The 14982-nt window shown below is 58.5% G+C and overlaps 2 protein-coding genes across 4 annotated transcripts in view; one reads left to right on the top strand and one right to left on the bottom strand.

Moving 5' to 3' along the window:
* The window catches only part of STKLD1 (serine/threonine kinase like domain containing 1), a 19563-nt gene extending 18380 nt beyond the window's left edge, over positions 1-1183 (bottom strand). The window contains exon 1 of the mRNA XM_069477074.1: positions 1054-1183. Coding sequence (XP_069333175.1) covers positions 1054-1068 — 15 coding nt within the window. The 5' untranslated portion in view covers positions 1069-1183. The remainder of the gene's footprint in view (positions 1-1053) is intronic.
* Positions 1-14805, top strand: part of SURF4 (surfeit 4) — a 19222-nt gene extending 4417 nt beyond the window's left edge. Inside the window, exons 1-6 of one of the 3 annotated variants that reach the window (XM_069477078.1) lie at positions 1374-1553; positions 9236-9422; positions 10173-10249; positions 11182-11225; positions 11924-12110; positions 12748-14805. In XM_069477078.1, the coding sequence (XP_069333179.1) occupies positions 1506-1553; positions 9236-9422; positions 10173-10249; positions 11182-11225; positions 11924-12110; positions 12748-13014 (810 nt within the window). In that variant the 5' untranslated portion in view covers positions 1374-1505 and the 3' untranslated portion in view covers positions 13015-14805. Of the gene's footprint in view, positions 1-1373; positions 1554-9232; positions 9423-10172; positions 10250-11181; positions 11226-11923; positions 12111-12747 lie in introns of those variants that run through there. The other 2 variants (XM_069477079.1, XM_069477080.1) reach the window with 2 other exon arrangements.
* The last annotated feature ends 177 nt before the right edge of the window (positions 14806-14982 follow it).

Below are 14982 nucleotides of genomic sequence, written 5' to 3' on the forward strand. Positions count from 1 at the left end.
AGGTGGGGCTGTGGGGATGGAACCCTCAGCCTAGGGTCTCTTGGAATCCACAAAGGCCTGAGGATTCCGTAATCGGCCTTTCTGGGCAGCCTGAGTCCTGCTCATGGAATGATGGGGGCAATGTCCAGAGCAGCCCCAGCCCCGGGGGCCAGAGGGCAGGGCTGGTGTAAGAATGCTCAGGCTGGCGGGTGCGCATGTGCACAGAGGCCCACACCTATAATCCCAGCACTCTGGGAGGCCCTGGTGGGAGGATCACTTGAGGTCAAGAGTTCGAGACCAGCCTGAGCAAGAGCAAGACCCGGTCAATCTCTACAGAAAAAATAGAAAAAATAGCCAGGCATTGTGGTGCACCTGTAGTCCCAGCTACTCAGAAGGCTGAGGCAGGAGGATCGCTTGAGCCCAGGAGTTAGAGGTTGCAGTGAGCTAGGCTGACAATACCTCACTCTACCCAGGCGACAGAGTAAGACTGTGTCTCTAAAAAAAAGAATGCTCAGGCCTAGGCCCTCTGAGGCAATAAATTAAACAGTAAAGGGCACCTATATCTCAGATCAAGTCTTTTTTTTTTCCTGTAAAAGTAACTGTACTTTAAAAATCCTCTGGCCACGAGGGCCAACTTCCTCCCCCCCACACAGAATTCTCCCAAAGTGGGGAAAACTAACCTACAAGTTGTTTCCAAATTAATGAAATTTTTACAAATACTGAAGCTAACATTTACTAAAGTTGACGTATTATGTACAGAAGCATTTAACGAAACACCCATTTCTATCTTGCAGCTTTCCTCGTGTGTTCCGTGAATTTTCCAGGTCTCAAGCGATTCCAGACACCCAGGCTGAGGGTGTCTTTAGACTGGGGCCCGGACGAGCCCTTGGACGTCCCAGGGTGTCCTGTCCCAGGGGCACCCGCACTTGGCCAGGCCTGGCGAGTCTTCACTCATTCTAGACAGGGGAAACTGAGGCCAAGGAGGCGAAGGGCACCCGGATCGGCCTGTGAGCTGGAGGCCGTCGCTGGCCCGGACCCGTCGCCGTTAGCCCTCCTCGAGGAGACAATTCGCACCTCGTACTTTTCCATCGTCGCCGGCGCGGACTCCGGACCCCGCAGGAGCCTGCGCCGTCAGACCCTCGCCCGAGCATGCCCAGTACGGCCGTGCGGGTGCGCGCCCACCTCCTCCCCCGCGACCCCGCTCCCCGAGCGCGTCCGCCGCCCGCTCTCGGGCCCCGCCCCCTTAAAGGCGCCGCGCGCCGCCCGGTGCGCAGGGGCCGGCGGGGCGGGAGCGCGGGGGGCGGGGCCTCGGGCGGGCTGCGGGCGGCGCGCGGCCCCTTTAAGGCGCGGCCGAGGCGGGCGGGCGGCGCGCGGCGCCTTTAAGGCTTGGCCTACGTGGCAGCCGCGGGAGCCGCCGCCGACGCGGAGCGAGGCCGGCCGCCGGCACTTCCTGTGGAGGCCGCAGCGGGCGCGGGCGCCTCCAGGCCAAGCGAGCGAACGACCGCGGGCAGCCTCCCGCCGCCGCCATGGGCCAGAACGACCTGATGGGCACGGCCGAGGACTTCGCCGACCAGGTGCGGCCCCGGCCCGGCCCGCGGGGACCGCCCGGACGCCCGCCGTGGGGCTCCGCGGCCTGGGCCGCCGTCCCTGCCCGGCCCCCGGGCTCCCGCCCGGTCCGGCCCGCTCCCCTCCCTGGCGGGCGCGTTCCCGGGCCCCGGCCCGGCCTGGCCAGGAGGTCCCCGGCAGGCGAGAGCTGCGAGCGGCCTCCTCCCAGCTCGCGGGTCCCGGCTCGAGCCCGGGGGTGTCTGGGGCCCGCCTGCGGCAAATGGGGCGTCCTCTGCGTGCGGAATGTCGGGGTCACGTTTTTCCTTCTAGCGGGCGGCCTGGGGGGCGGGGAGGGGAGCTCGGGTCCTAACCGGGGCTCGGTCGGACTGGCGGCCTGGGGGGTCCTCCCGGAGGAAAGGGGGCGCCCTGGATGCACCCCCGTTACAGGAAGCCACGCGCTGTTTTTCCTTCTTTCCCAGATGTGTGGCACTCGTGGGGTCCCTTTGACCCTGCCTGCATCTTTCTCTCCCGGCTTGGACTCTGCCCCGGGGCCGTACTGAGCGGGGATCTGTCTGTACACAGCCTGGGAGGAGGGGAAGCCTGTCGCCTGCTTTTTCCCTTCCCGACCTGTACAGGTGGCATCTGAGCAGTTGGGAAGCTCAGGGAACAGGCTGTGAGTCGTTGAAAGCATTCAGAAACGGAGTGGGCAGGATCAGACCCTGGGAAAGTGAAGGGACCGAGCTTCCACCCTCGTTTTTGATTAAGCTTGGCGGAAAGAACGAACGCCCTGGCGATGATTTTGATGTGTGCCTTTTACTCCTAAAAGTATCCCGTTACGTCTACAGATGAGCAGCCTTACGCTGCAGGCAGACCTTCATCTGGCCCACCTGCCATTCTCTCCTTGGTCTACTTCATGTGTCTGTGGCTTTGCCGGAGTTTAAAGTAGTGATGGTTAAATTTTTAATTTTTCTGGGGGTGGTACTGAGTCATCAAACTCTGAGGCCTAGACTTATTGGAAGGCTTTTGAGTGTGTGTGTGTGTTTTTTGAAAAAGTAAGTGAGCATTTTCTGATCAGTTATTGGTGAATGAGCTTTTCTGTTGTTCCCCTTGAGGGGTGATATCTTTCTAGTGTGTCCTCATCATTGGTTCTTACTGCATCGCTTTCCTGTGAGCTGATATTTTAAACCAGTTTTGGGGTAAAAAGGATATCAAATTGAAGAAGCAGTTTTTCCTAAGATCATGATTTTGCGTTTAAAGACACAGTTTAGAAACTGTATTCCTCACAAACACATTCATACCAAAAGCTGTCAAGAAGCAAGTAGGCTTTTTCGTTTGTGAGTTTTCACTGACATAATTTTTAGTGACCCAATTTTATTTCCCCAAGTAACAACTCCCTGAGAAGATGGCTTCTTGTAGCTGAGGGAAGTATGAGAGCTTCGTACACTCAGCCTTCAGCCTGCAAAACCCTGGTTTTGCAAGTGAATTTCATAACCAAATCTAGATAAACTGTCTCTAGTCAAGCTGCTGCCAACTCTCAAATGATAGACTCTCCTACTGAAAAAAGTTCAGAATCTCCTTACGTAATCCATTCTTCTTCTCTGTGCATTTTGTAACGTTTTAAACGAAAGCAGCAGAATCTTGGAACTGCAAAGGCACTTGAGGGGGACACAGGCTGACCTCGGCCGGGTAACTGAGGGGAAGGTGAGGCCTCTCAGGCTCCTGGACGTGCCAGTGGCCACAGCCCTGAGAGAACCCAGGTCTCCACCCCAGTCAAGTCCCTGTGCAGCCGGCTTGCAGCGCCTGGTGCTCCTCTTGCGGCACAAATCGAGGGGAAGACGGTCCGGCGTGGTGAAAGGGCGTGCTGCTTAAACAGCAAAAGCGCAAGGTGGATAAAGGCCGCATCTGTCAGCGCGCAGGCTCTGCTGCCAGCAGACCCGCGGTTAGAGTCCTCTCGGTTCGAGTCTGCCTGGGCAGCGCAGAGCATGTCAGCAGGAACTTCTGTGCCCCTTTGTGGGCAACTCAGGAGGGCAGTGACTCTCGCTGTCACAACCCAAATCAGAACCCTCTTCTGCCATAGGCATCTAATAGGGTGTGAAGCCAAAATATGGCTTCCTGTGGGCAAAGTCAGACCACACTGGGGTGGTGCCATTCTTTTTAACATTTAGCCACACAGTATTTAAAACAAAGCTTCCAGTAATGAATGAAGTGAGAGTGCAGGCTTTTACGTGAAAATGATCTAATTTGAAGACAGTAGGAAATTATCACGGAAGTCACTGATCACATAATGTGACACATCCATTTTTTTCTAATCTTCAGAAAACAAAAGCAAAAATGAAGTGACAGGATTTGACCAGAGAGTCTGGGCTGCTGAGAGTGAAACCTCAAAAAAGCTTTGTCTGCCAGGCCCAAGTGTCCTCTGATAAGTATGACCATAATACGGAACCTTTAACTGGGCCAGGCACTGGGCCGGGTCCGTGACAGGCTAGGTGTGTGCACGGGCGACTGGTGTGACCCTTCTGACTGCGGGAGGTCGGCCGTAGCGTCTTCATCTTCTGATGAGCAGAGCGAGGTTTGCCGTGGTCTGCGCTGGCTGGTGGTGGCGCTGGAGTCGGTCCTCGTCTGCTCACCCCGCAGGCTGCGTTCCCCACTGCTTGGTGGACCACCGCCTTCCGGTGTGCAGAGGCCGGTCCGTGGGGAGGGCAGTGTGCTTGGTTTCTGTTGGCAGGCTCTCCCGACTGTGTCTGTCTCTGCCTCTGGCACCAGGCTCCCTGCCCTGGCAGCCAGGGACAGTGTCCTCTTCCTCCCAGGAAGCCAGGAAGCCTCTGGAGAAACTGCTGAGACGTGCTCTATGCAGGAGCTGGGCATTCGGAAGCCGTGGGAAGGGGCCAGAAACTCTGATGAACTCAGCAATCCAAAATAATGTCCGTGCCCGCAGCTGCCACCCACCGCCTGTCAGACACTGTGCAGAATGTGGCTTCCAGGCACGTTAACACCTGTAAACAGCAGCATTAGCAGTTAATGAGTTCTGCCTGATGGTCATCACCAAAGTGACAGAAAGGCTGCTTGGGGCCACACTCTCGAGGGTGGCAGAGCTGGTCCCAGGAGCGAGGAGCTGGCCTTGGCCTTGGGTTTGGAGGGTGGCCCTGATGAGGATGCTGGAGCCCCATGTGTGGTGCATGGGCCTCGGGAGGCTCTCGGTGAGCGCTGCGTGTTCGGCCTTCTGGGGGGGCTCCAGCGTCCCCTCCAGAGGGCTTCCTGCCCGTCCCGTGAAGGAGTGGGGACAGAGCAGGAGGAGCTGACTCACTTTTCTCCACATGCTGATCTTTACGGGAGGTTAAAAAGCAACCGCCCCCTCTTGTGGGGCGAGGGGTGAAGTCAGGGACAGTGTGGTTAGCGAGGCCCCTCCCAGAAGATGGCACGGCCACCCTGTGTGGGGCCTCTGCCACACCCTTCCTACGGCGGGGCTTCTTGTCATACGTAGGTTTCTTGTCAAGCTGCGCCATCCTCTCCAGCATAGGGCCTGTGACACCTCCGGCACCTCAGGGTGCAGCGCTTGGAGGGAGGCTTGCTGGGAAGTTCTGGAGTCTCGGTGAGTCACCGAACTCTTGCGCCAGCCCTGACTCAGCCTGGCGTGAGCGGAGTCGCTCGGCACCGGGTCTCGTTTCTCAGGTTTGTGGACTTCAGTTGGCCCTCGAACAGGGCAGCCCCAGTCCTTGGTGACCAAGGAAATGTGGCCTTCCTTTGTCCTCAGAGTTCTCGTTTATCCATCACTGCAGGCTGCTCCTCTCAGTTGCTTTTTGTCCTGAATGTGAAGGGAAAGCCGCTTTTCCGTGTGGGGTGGGAGCTGCCCGTGGCCGTGCACTGGTGATCACTCCCGGGCTGGGTGTAATGACGCCTTGAAAATCCCCCACAAGACTCCCGGATAACGACCCTTTTAGAGGAATCTCAGCTTTCCCATTCCCACTGTGGACGCTGTCGGCGCGTATGCGCCGCGTCCTACGCGCTTGTGAGGCTCTCAGGAGCCCTCGTGAGAAGCGTGCCCACGAGGGGAGCTTCCAGTGTCATCTCCCCTTCTCACAAGCCGTCCAGGTCGGTGACGTCCTCTGGCGCTCCTGTCATGGATCTCTGATGAGGGGGCAGTCACGGGTTTTACTGCTCGCCGTGTTTATACAGCCAGCGGGCAGCACCTGGCCTGCGGCCCGTGGCCCGTGTGCCGGCTGCCAGCAGTGGCCCGGGGCTGCCTGGGTTGTGGGACCGTCTCTGCTGTGCTGAGATGTCTTCTAGAGCCGCGTGACGTGGGTCCAGTGGCCAGGTCTGCACCGTTGTGACCTGCATGCGTGTAGGACACGAGGTTAACCCTGGGTCTGGCCTTGTCATTAAATGTGGCTTTTCTTTCATGTTCATGCCAAACAGATGCTCCTCAGACGGTGGCCGGTTTAACGGAGGCTCTGCATCAGCCTGGCCTCCAGAACAGTCGGCCTTCCACCTGGGCCACGCGTCACGCTTGCCTTTGACAGCCAGCGCGGCCACGCCGTGGGCATGCTGCGTGCAGTGCGGGACCTGAGTCTGTGCCCTTCCCGCCAAGCAAAGCGCGGCGCCGGCTCCTGGCCGTGTGCCGGGGCAGGGGTGTGGATTGCCTGTCCCACCCCGTTCTCTTTTGCTCTTTCATCCTTTTGACCCAGACACTCAAATTAAGGGTAGCCGACTCATCAAGGAGGCTTCTAAACACTGCCTTGGTCTCGCAGGCTGTGCGCGTGGCAGATGACGTGTTAAATGAGGGTCCTGCGGCTAGGGGGGCTCAGACCGCAGCCCACGGGCCGGGGCTTGTTTGCTCGTCTGGGGGTCGGTGAGTGGCTGACAGCCCCATTTTGGAAGCAAGTCGGAGCACCTCGGGTGTCTGTCTCTGGGGTCCACGCTGCCCCCTGGGGAGTCCTGCCGCGGCCCCCGGCTCCTGAAAGAGGCTGCTCTGCCTCTTCCCTCCCAGGGCTGCTGTTCTTTCCCCCAGGTCTAGAGGAGGTGAAGCCTGTGTCATTGCACCATGCGCAGGTCGCTACACCAGAGCAGCGCTACTTAGGAGCAGAGGCGGCCGTCCTCACCTCTCCCACGGAGCCGGTGATCCCGCCAGGAACCGGACCCAGGGACGCTGTGTAGCGCGGCTGTCCCGTCCCTCCTGGTGCGGTGCGGGCGTGTTTGCACTGCCTGCGCACACATCTTACTTGTTCTGTGCATGGGCTCTCAAGTTCACATGGAAGTATATGGACTTCTTTTTTACCAAAAAAAAAAAAAAAAGTTTTTCTCCTTTATCCTTCTCTGCTGATTTTAGACTTAAAGTTGGAGCGAATCTCAGCAAGCATTAACCCAGCTGTCCTCACCTTGTAGAGGAGACCAGAGACCCCAGAGCAGCCTGTCCGTGGCCATGCGGTGCCCTGGCTGGTCAGTGTCGGGCGGGATGGGGACGGGGGACTCAGGCCGCAGGCTCTGCTTCCTCCCCCAGACCTGCGGGTGTGACTCTCCGGGTGTTTGTCTGTCACTGCCATTCCTGTGTGGACGGGAAAATCCAAATCACCAGGGCCCCTTAGAAAGGAATTTTTTAGGCAAAGAAAAGATCAGAGTTGAGTCCTCACCTGCCATGCCATCAGTGGGGGTCAGGGACTGAGTGGGTGCTGGGAGGAGAGTGGCCACCCGCTTGTGATCTCCGCTCCCTGCCCCACAGGGCCTGTGGTGATGCTGACCAGGCCAGGGTCCCCCTGACGGTGGGAGAGGGTCGGAACCCCTGCCCCCGGTGCTCGCCAACTAAGACAGGAGCTTCGGCAGGTCTAGGACTCTGGCCGAACTGTAAAGTGCTGACAGTAAGAAACACGCCACGTGCGTCTTCGTTTGTTCCAGCGGCAGGTTCTGTCAGCCCTCAGACGGCCTGTGCAGCCGACACTGGCTCACCCGTCCCGTGCAGGGTCAGACTCGCCGGTGCCCTTTAGACCTGGCTTCTTGACACGTCACTTCTGTGGGTGGGTCCCCTGATCTTTCTCCCGAGGGCTTGCTGTGTTATCTTAGGATTTCTTCCACTTTGTGTCAGTTTTGAATGCGTGACAAAAGTGCATGGGGTACACCTGCGTGACATTGTACCTGGCATTCAGCAGTGCGTGTTGGCCTCCTAATCTAGCCATCATAAATGATGTGACTCGCAAGGGACAGAAGGAAGTCATAAATGTATTTACCCCTTTGACCTTTGAGAGTGATTTTATATGCTATTTTGCTGTTGAAACAGTTGTCCATCCTATTTGTTAGTGTGTTTGTTATTTTTATTTTTTTTTTGGAGACAGGGTCTCACTCTGTTGCTGGGCTGGAGTGTGGTGGCGTCAGCCTAGCTCACTGTGGCCTCCAACTCCTGGGCTCAAGCGATCCTCCTGCCTCAGCCTCCTGAGCAGCTGGGACTATAAGCGCCAAACACCCGGCTAATTTTTGTATTTTTTGGGGGGGATGTCTCGCTATGTTGTGCAGGCTGTAGTATATTTTTAATTTGCTTTGAGTTACACAGGCTTTAAGAAAAATCCCAGTGCTTTCTAGCCATTAGTCATACCAAGTTCATATTTTTTTATAGAGATGGGGTCTCACCCTGTTGCCCAGGTTGGGCTCAAACGATCCTCCCACTTCAGCCTCCCGAGTAGCTGGGATCGCAGGCAGGTGCCACCACGCCTGGCTCCCGTTCTACATCTCACTGAGAATTCTCGCACACTGCGTCGCGCGAGTCAGATCCTGAGCTGCCCAGTGTTGGGGCGGGGGGGGGACTGGGACATGTCAGGGGCTGGGACACACCAGCTTGCGTTTGTGACTGTGCCAGATGCTCCTCAGAGCCTGGGTTTCCTGCTGCTGCTCTGGAGACTCGGGTGACTGCAAAGCGTGAGCCGACTGTGAGGCCTCCAGGCCTGGTTCTGGTTCTGGTTCTGTCTGGAGGGCTCTGAGCAGCGCTGGGAAGGCTGGGAGTTCAAGGCCTTAGCCCTTCCGTGTGTGTGTGACCAGCAGGCTGGGGTCAAGTCACAGAATTGTGCCATTAGCACAGCCCAGGGGACCGTGCCTCCCAGGCTTAGTTTGCCCGTTTTAGCACGAAGGGTAGGACCAGAGCGGTGGGGATGTGTGGCGACGGTGGGCGACACTGGTGCCGCACGGGGGCTGCCACTGCATCTGGTGGGCAGAGGCCACGCGTGGCTGCACTCCTGCAGTGCCAGGACGGCCCCCACCAAAGAACGCCTGCCTGGAGCCACTCATGCTGAGGCGGAGGAACCCCAGACCAGATGACCCTCAGGGGACTTTTCAGATGTCATTCTGTGATTCTACCTGTTCATGCCTTTCACTGAAGAGATCACTGTGTGTCTTGTCACAGTGCCACCTTTGGTGACTAGCTGTAGCTGCCACCTAGGCGAGCCTGCTGCAGTGGTGGGAGAAATCCCAGCGGAGGGTGCTGGGGCCTCGCCCTGTGGCGTCCGTGCCAGGTGGGCCTGCTGCTGGGCTGCTCACCTCGGGCTGATGCCTGGCTTGTCCCAGGTGTCCCGGCTTACAGGGTGGTGCTCAGGAGCAGGTGTGCGGGGGCCCTGGGGCTGCTGTGTCTGCTTGTCCTTGCTGCCCTGTCCCCACGCGTGCCCTGCCCGAGGCGCTGCCTGGCAGGGTCTGTGTGCCCTGCCACAGCCGCTCACCCCCGGGTTTCTGTGCCCCGCAGTTCCTGCGCGTCACGAAGCAGTACCTGCCCCACGTGGCGCGCCTCTGCCTGATCAGCACCTTCCTGGAGGACGGCATCCGCATGTGGTTCCAGTGGAGCGAGCAGCGTGACTACATCGACAGCACCTGGAGCTGCGGCTACCTGCTGGCCTCGTCCTTCGTGTTCCTCAACCTGCTCGGACAGCTGAGTGAGTGCTCTGGGGCTGTCGGGAGTCGCTGGGCGTCTTGCCCCCTGATCCATTGTTAGTGAGCGCTGCGCGTGAACTGCAGGGTCTGTGGACACCGCGGCCGCACCACTTCCCCGCCAAGCTCGGTGTGCCGGGCCAGGGGCTTGGTTCCGAGACAGTCACCTGGACGCTCTTGCCTCCAGGCCTGGGCTCGTTGCTTTGGGGCTTGCTGCAGCAGCAAGATGTGGTCCCCGCCCCGTGTCCAGAGCAGGAGGCCGAGGCGCCGGGAGGCCTGGGAAGAGCTAAGGCTGGCAGAGACAGCGGCTAGAGAGCCCGGTGGGACTCCAGTGAACGGTGGACGAGGGCAGCGGGCCAGGCGGAGGCTCCTGCCAGCTTCCGGTCTTCCTTCTGCTCCTGACGGCCTCCCCTGGCCATCACACAGTGACGAAGGGACTTGGCGTTTCGGCCCACTGTGCCCCCCACAGTGGGGCAGTGGCTCGTGCCCTGGGGGACAGCTGACTGGAAGGCGGCCGTTCCTCATAGCAAGGGAGCCGCTTTCCAGAGAGTAAAGTTAACTCATCTCGTGTGGCCCTTGCCTCTCGTTAATTCTCTCAGAAGTTGCTTTCTGCTTGGGTAGGTGGTTTGGCTGCAGCTGGACCAGAGGGCCAGGTGAGGTGGCAGTGTGCTGTGACAGCGTCCCCTCGCCCAGGCCCACCCATAGTCCCCCTAACCCTGCTGTTCTGATGTTCATGATGTTCTTCTCCTCCCCAGCTGGCTGCGTCCTGGTGCTGAGCAGGAACTTCGTGCAGTACGCCTGCTTCGGGCTCTTTGGGATCATAGCACTGCAGGTGCGTGGAGGGGACAGTGGGCTCTCGGGTTGGAGTCCCAGCACTCCAGGGACACGGGGCGCACAGTGGGCTCTCGGGTTGGAGTCCCAGCACTCCAGGGACACGGGGCGCACAGTGGGCTCTCGGGTTGGAGTCCCAGCACTCCAGGGACACGGGGCGCACAGTGGGCTCTCGGGTTGGAGTCCCAGCACTCCAGGGACACGGGGCGCACAGTGGGCTCTCGGGTTGGAGTCCCAGCACTCCAGGGACACGGGGCGCACAGTGGGCTCTCTTGTTGGGATCCCAGCACTCCAGGGACACGGGGCACACAGTGAGGTCTCACTTTTGTTTGCTTCCGTGGAGCAGACCTCCTGAAAAGGCATCTTCGAGGGGTCAGCGTCACTCCCCCTCAGCCCTCTGGCATCTCTGACTGCCTGGAACTCCTTGTTCTCTTCCGGGGACATCGCTGGGTTTTGCTCATAGCAAGCTCAGGAGAAGCAGAGAGTCGCATTGGGCCGTACGGGCTGGACCCTCAGTAGGTGCCGGCTCTGGGTACTGGGCCATCTCTGCCGCGTTCCTGAGACCCTGTGATGAGGGAAGTCAGGAGCGTGGCTGCGGCCAGAGCAGGGTCTTTTTATCCCTTCACTTCACGAAGTGCAAGCTGGTTACTCGGAAGGAATGCCGGAAACAGTGTCGCAACCAGCGTCTCCGTCACCTTCTCTGGAACCTCCTGGGCACGACTCTGGTTAAACGGACAGGTCCAAGGGCCCAGCAGCACACTCTGAGAAATACTGAACCAGATTCTTAAACTTGGATCTGTCCTCAGTGTCCTAAAATGGTTTTTGTGTTTTATATTCCCACTTGTATTGGAAAAACTGCCTAATGCTGTGGTTAATTTTGGAGCCGTTCATTTGAAAATGCTGAGACTCAAGTCTCTGTCTTCCTCCCCACAGACGATCGCCTACAGCATCTTATGGGACTTGAAGTTTTTGATGAGGTACGTGCGTTCTGGCTGGAGAGTCTTGGTGTGCTCCTCTCACGTGGGTTCCGCATCCCAACTCTGAAAATTTTTGAGTGCTGACATGTCACTCAAAGGAGGTGCTCATTGGAGCATTTCAGAGCTTGGATTTTCGGATTTGGGATGCTCAGCCAGTAAGTGTATAATACAAATATGCCAAAACCCAAAAAATTCTGCAACGCATCTGGTCCCAAGCATTTCAGTTAAGGGATACTCATTGTGTGTCTCTAAACTCAGTAACTGCGGTTGGAAAACACTTCTCTGGGTCCAAACTGAGCTGCTCAGAACAGATTCTGTGGTGGGTGTCCCAGAGCCCCCGGATGGTAGTGGGAGTGAAGCCATCTTTTCTGACCCTTTCTTTCATGGGTTCGGGGACAGAGGTCTGCGTGACCTCACAGGGACCCCGCTGGCCCAACAGGGAAGCCACGACTAGGACGGGGTCCTGTGTGTGTGGCCTGGTGCTGTTTATCTGGAAAGACACCTCTATTTCTTGAGCTGTGTAAGATTCATGCCGGCTCGAGTCGAGTCAGTCCCCGTGCACGGAGCCTGCTGGGCAGCCGGCTCGGTTTGGAGAGGGAAGCAGGGCCCATCCTGTGCGCACCGCGGTCTCCCTGGATCTGGTCTGACGGACAGACCGGACGCCTGGTGAGCTTTGGGCTGGCATTTCTGGTCCTCAGGAACCTGGCCCTGGGAGGAGGCTTGTTGCTGCTCCTGGCGGAGTCCCGTTCTGAAGGGAAGAGCATGTTCGCGGGCGTCCCCACCATGCGCGAGAGCTCCCCCAAGCAGTACATGCAGCTCGGAGGCCGGGTCCTGCTGGTTCTGATGTTCATGACGCTCCTTCACTTCGATGCCAGCTTCTTCTCTGTAAGTATTCCTTCCTCCTGGCGTGCCCGCCTGTGGTTTCCGGGGCCTCTCGTGCCCGCGCCCACTCCCTGGTGCGCACCAGCCATGCCGGGGGAGCGGCCCAGAGGGCGCAAACGTCCTGATCCCCTCAAACGCCAGAAGCCGTCAGTCTGTTGTGTGCCCAGAAGCTGCCTGTCCAGCAAACTAAGCCGGGACCCTCCCTGACCGCTGGGCGTCCTGGTGCCCGTGCACGGTCCCCCTCCCGCTGCTGCCAGCGCCCTCTGCGCGTTTCCCTCCTCGCCGTCCTTCGTCCAGTACTCCCCGCGTGCCACTGTCAGGGCGCAGCGCCCTCCAGGAGGTGCCCGAGAGCCCTGGCTGGGCGCGGGTGCTGGGAGGCACTCGGGAATCCAGTTGTTGGAGCTCGCTGTGGGCGAGCACGGCCGGTGCTGACTGGAGACTCTCGTCTCCAAACGCTTCGCGCTCCGAGGCGTCGCTGCACCCACCGCCCCGCTCGCTCGTCCCCGCCTGCCGCCCTCAGCTCGGCTGCACCAGCCCGGCACAGATACCCCAGTGACAAGGGGCAGGTGGAATTTCTCTGTTTGTGAAATGCCTTCTTTCCTCACATTATTTGCGTTCCTGAACCTTTCGACCCACGCAGATCGTGCAGAACATCGTGGGCACGGCGCTGATGATTCTGGTGGCCGTCGGTTTTAAAACCAAGCTGGCGGCTTTGACGCTCGTGGTCTGGCTGTTCGCCATCAACGTGTACTTCAACGCCTTCTGGACCATTCCCGTCTACAAGCCCATGCACGACTTCCTCAAGTACGACTTCTTCCAGACCATGTCGGTCATCGGGGGCTTGCTGCTGGTGGTGGCTCTCGGCCCCGGGGGCGTCTCCATGGATGAGAAGAAGAAGGAGTGGTAACAGCCACAGGTCCCCACCCTGCCTGGCTAAGGCCCGTGGCCACCAAGGACTGGTGCGGGCGGATGCAACCAAACTGCCAGCATTTAGGTATCCTCTTCCCCCTCCCTGGCAAGGGCACAGATGTTCTGAGAACTTTATTTGCAGAGACACCTGGAAATTGATGGCTGAATCTGACCGGGCGCCACGCTCTGGTGTCTGTTCCGTGCTGGCCAGCCAGACAGTCGGTCCCCCACGGCACGGCTTCGGGAGTGAGCAGCGGGGCTGGTTGTGGCCTCAGTCCCATTTTTTATTTTTTTCCTGGGGGAGGGGCCTTCCAGCTGTACTGTGAGCAGACACATTTATACATCATTCAAATCAGTCTCCCTCTTTTTTTTTAAGTTTACATTTTTAGTTCCAACTACTAAATGATTTTGGATGGTTCAGCCAAATACCAAACAGTTAAACTCCTTGGTTTAAAATCGTAGCAGTGGCTTCAACGTTGTTTCCGCCCCTGCGCTGTAGTACTTTCTAGGAACGGCGAGGACGTCAGAGTGGTGTGGCGTCAGGGGTGGTGGGAGCTGCCGTTTACGGTAGCAGACACTGCTCGGAAAACCGCTCTGATCCGATCGCTAAGTGTTTTGTTGGTAACACCCTGGGAGCTGTAGTGGCTTGAGGCAGGGATGAGGGGTGGTGTGTCCTCGGGGCAGCGGCAGCTCTGGGTGCTGCTGACCACCTGGAGCCCGGCAGTGAGGACGGCCCGCCTGGCACCTGGCAGGCCGCAGGGCAGCCCGGCCCGGCCCCTTGGCGCTGCAGCCCCCGGGCTCGCCCGTTACCTCACACCAACCTCAGCGCGAGGTCTGGGGCCCATCCCCAGCCCCACACACCACTTTCCCGAGGTTGTCACTTGCTCCAACCTTGTCCACTCGCTACGCTGAATGCAGCCAAAATTACTTAAAATTTGTGATGCCTTACTGATTTGATCTTGATCCTGTATTTAAAGTTTTCTAACATTGCCTTATATGCGTTCCTCTTCTTGGGGGGGTTAATCGCTTGTTCCCTGCTCGTCTGCACAGCGGTGAACACTGCAGCCAAAACCTCTCTGGCCCCACACCCATCTGGGGACAGGTGGCTGAGGCTACCCTGGCGCCAGTCCTGACCAGCCTCTGGGTTCACCCTTCTCTCGCCCCTTGGCTTGTAGGGCAGAGGTGAGGCTGCTTCTGCCCACCAGTGCTGCTGGGCCCCCACTGGCCCTACACGTGGACCCGTCACCTCCCCAACCCCCCTTGTGGCCCACCCCTGTCTCCTAGTATTTATAAAATCAAGCAGCGGCTTCAGGACACGGGTTCTCTCTTCCTTGTCACTCGGATGCTCAGTGCGCACAGTGGCTTCTAACTCAGTGTTTCCAACTCGGCAAGGCCCTCTCCTGGCCCACACCCACCCCCATGAACGCAGTGTGGTGCCCCATCACGGCACACTCAGCCAAGTCACGGTGTCCCTGGGGCCACTGCTGGGGGGCGGTGGCGAGTGCAGTCGGCACCAGCCCTGCAGCAGCAGCACCTCGATCCCGGTGGTGGTCCCCGGTTCCCTGGCCCTGAACGGGGGCGAGCGCCCGACACGCCGGGAGATGCCTTTGCTGGGAGGAGGGACAGTGTGACCTACCAATTGGTTCTGGCAAAACGATTTCTGAGAATTTTTTTGCTTTATGTGGGAAATAGATCTAAATCTCATTTTATGCTGTATTTTATATCTTAGTTGTTTGAAAACATTCTGATTTTTGGAAACACATCAAAATAAATAATGGCATTTGTTGTACGCAGTGTGATCCTACGGTGTGGCCCAGCCTGGGCTGGCTCTGGCCAGGGTTCTCCATTGGACACCGCAGTGAGCCAGGTCCTGCTTTAAGCTTCTCTGAAGCTGTGTCCAGGGAAAATTCTTCCCTCAGAGCCCCTGCTGCTTCCTGCGTGTGGGTGACGGGACCCGACCATCTGC

Source organism: Eulemur rufifrons, chromosome 7, assembly GCF_041146395.1.
Source record: "Eulemur rufifrons isolate Redbay chromosome 7, OSU_ERuf_1, whole genome shotgun sequence".
Lineage (NCBI taxonomy): Eukaryota > Metazoa > Chordata > Mammalia > Primates > Lemuridae > Eulemur > Eulemur rufifrons.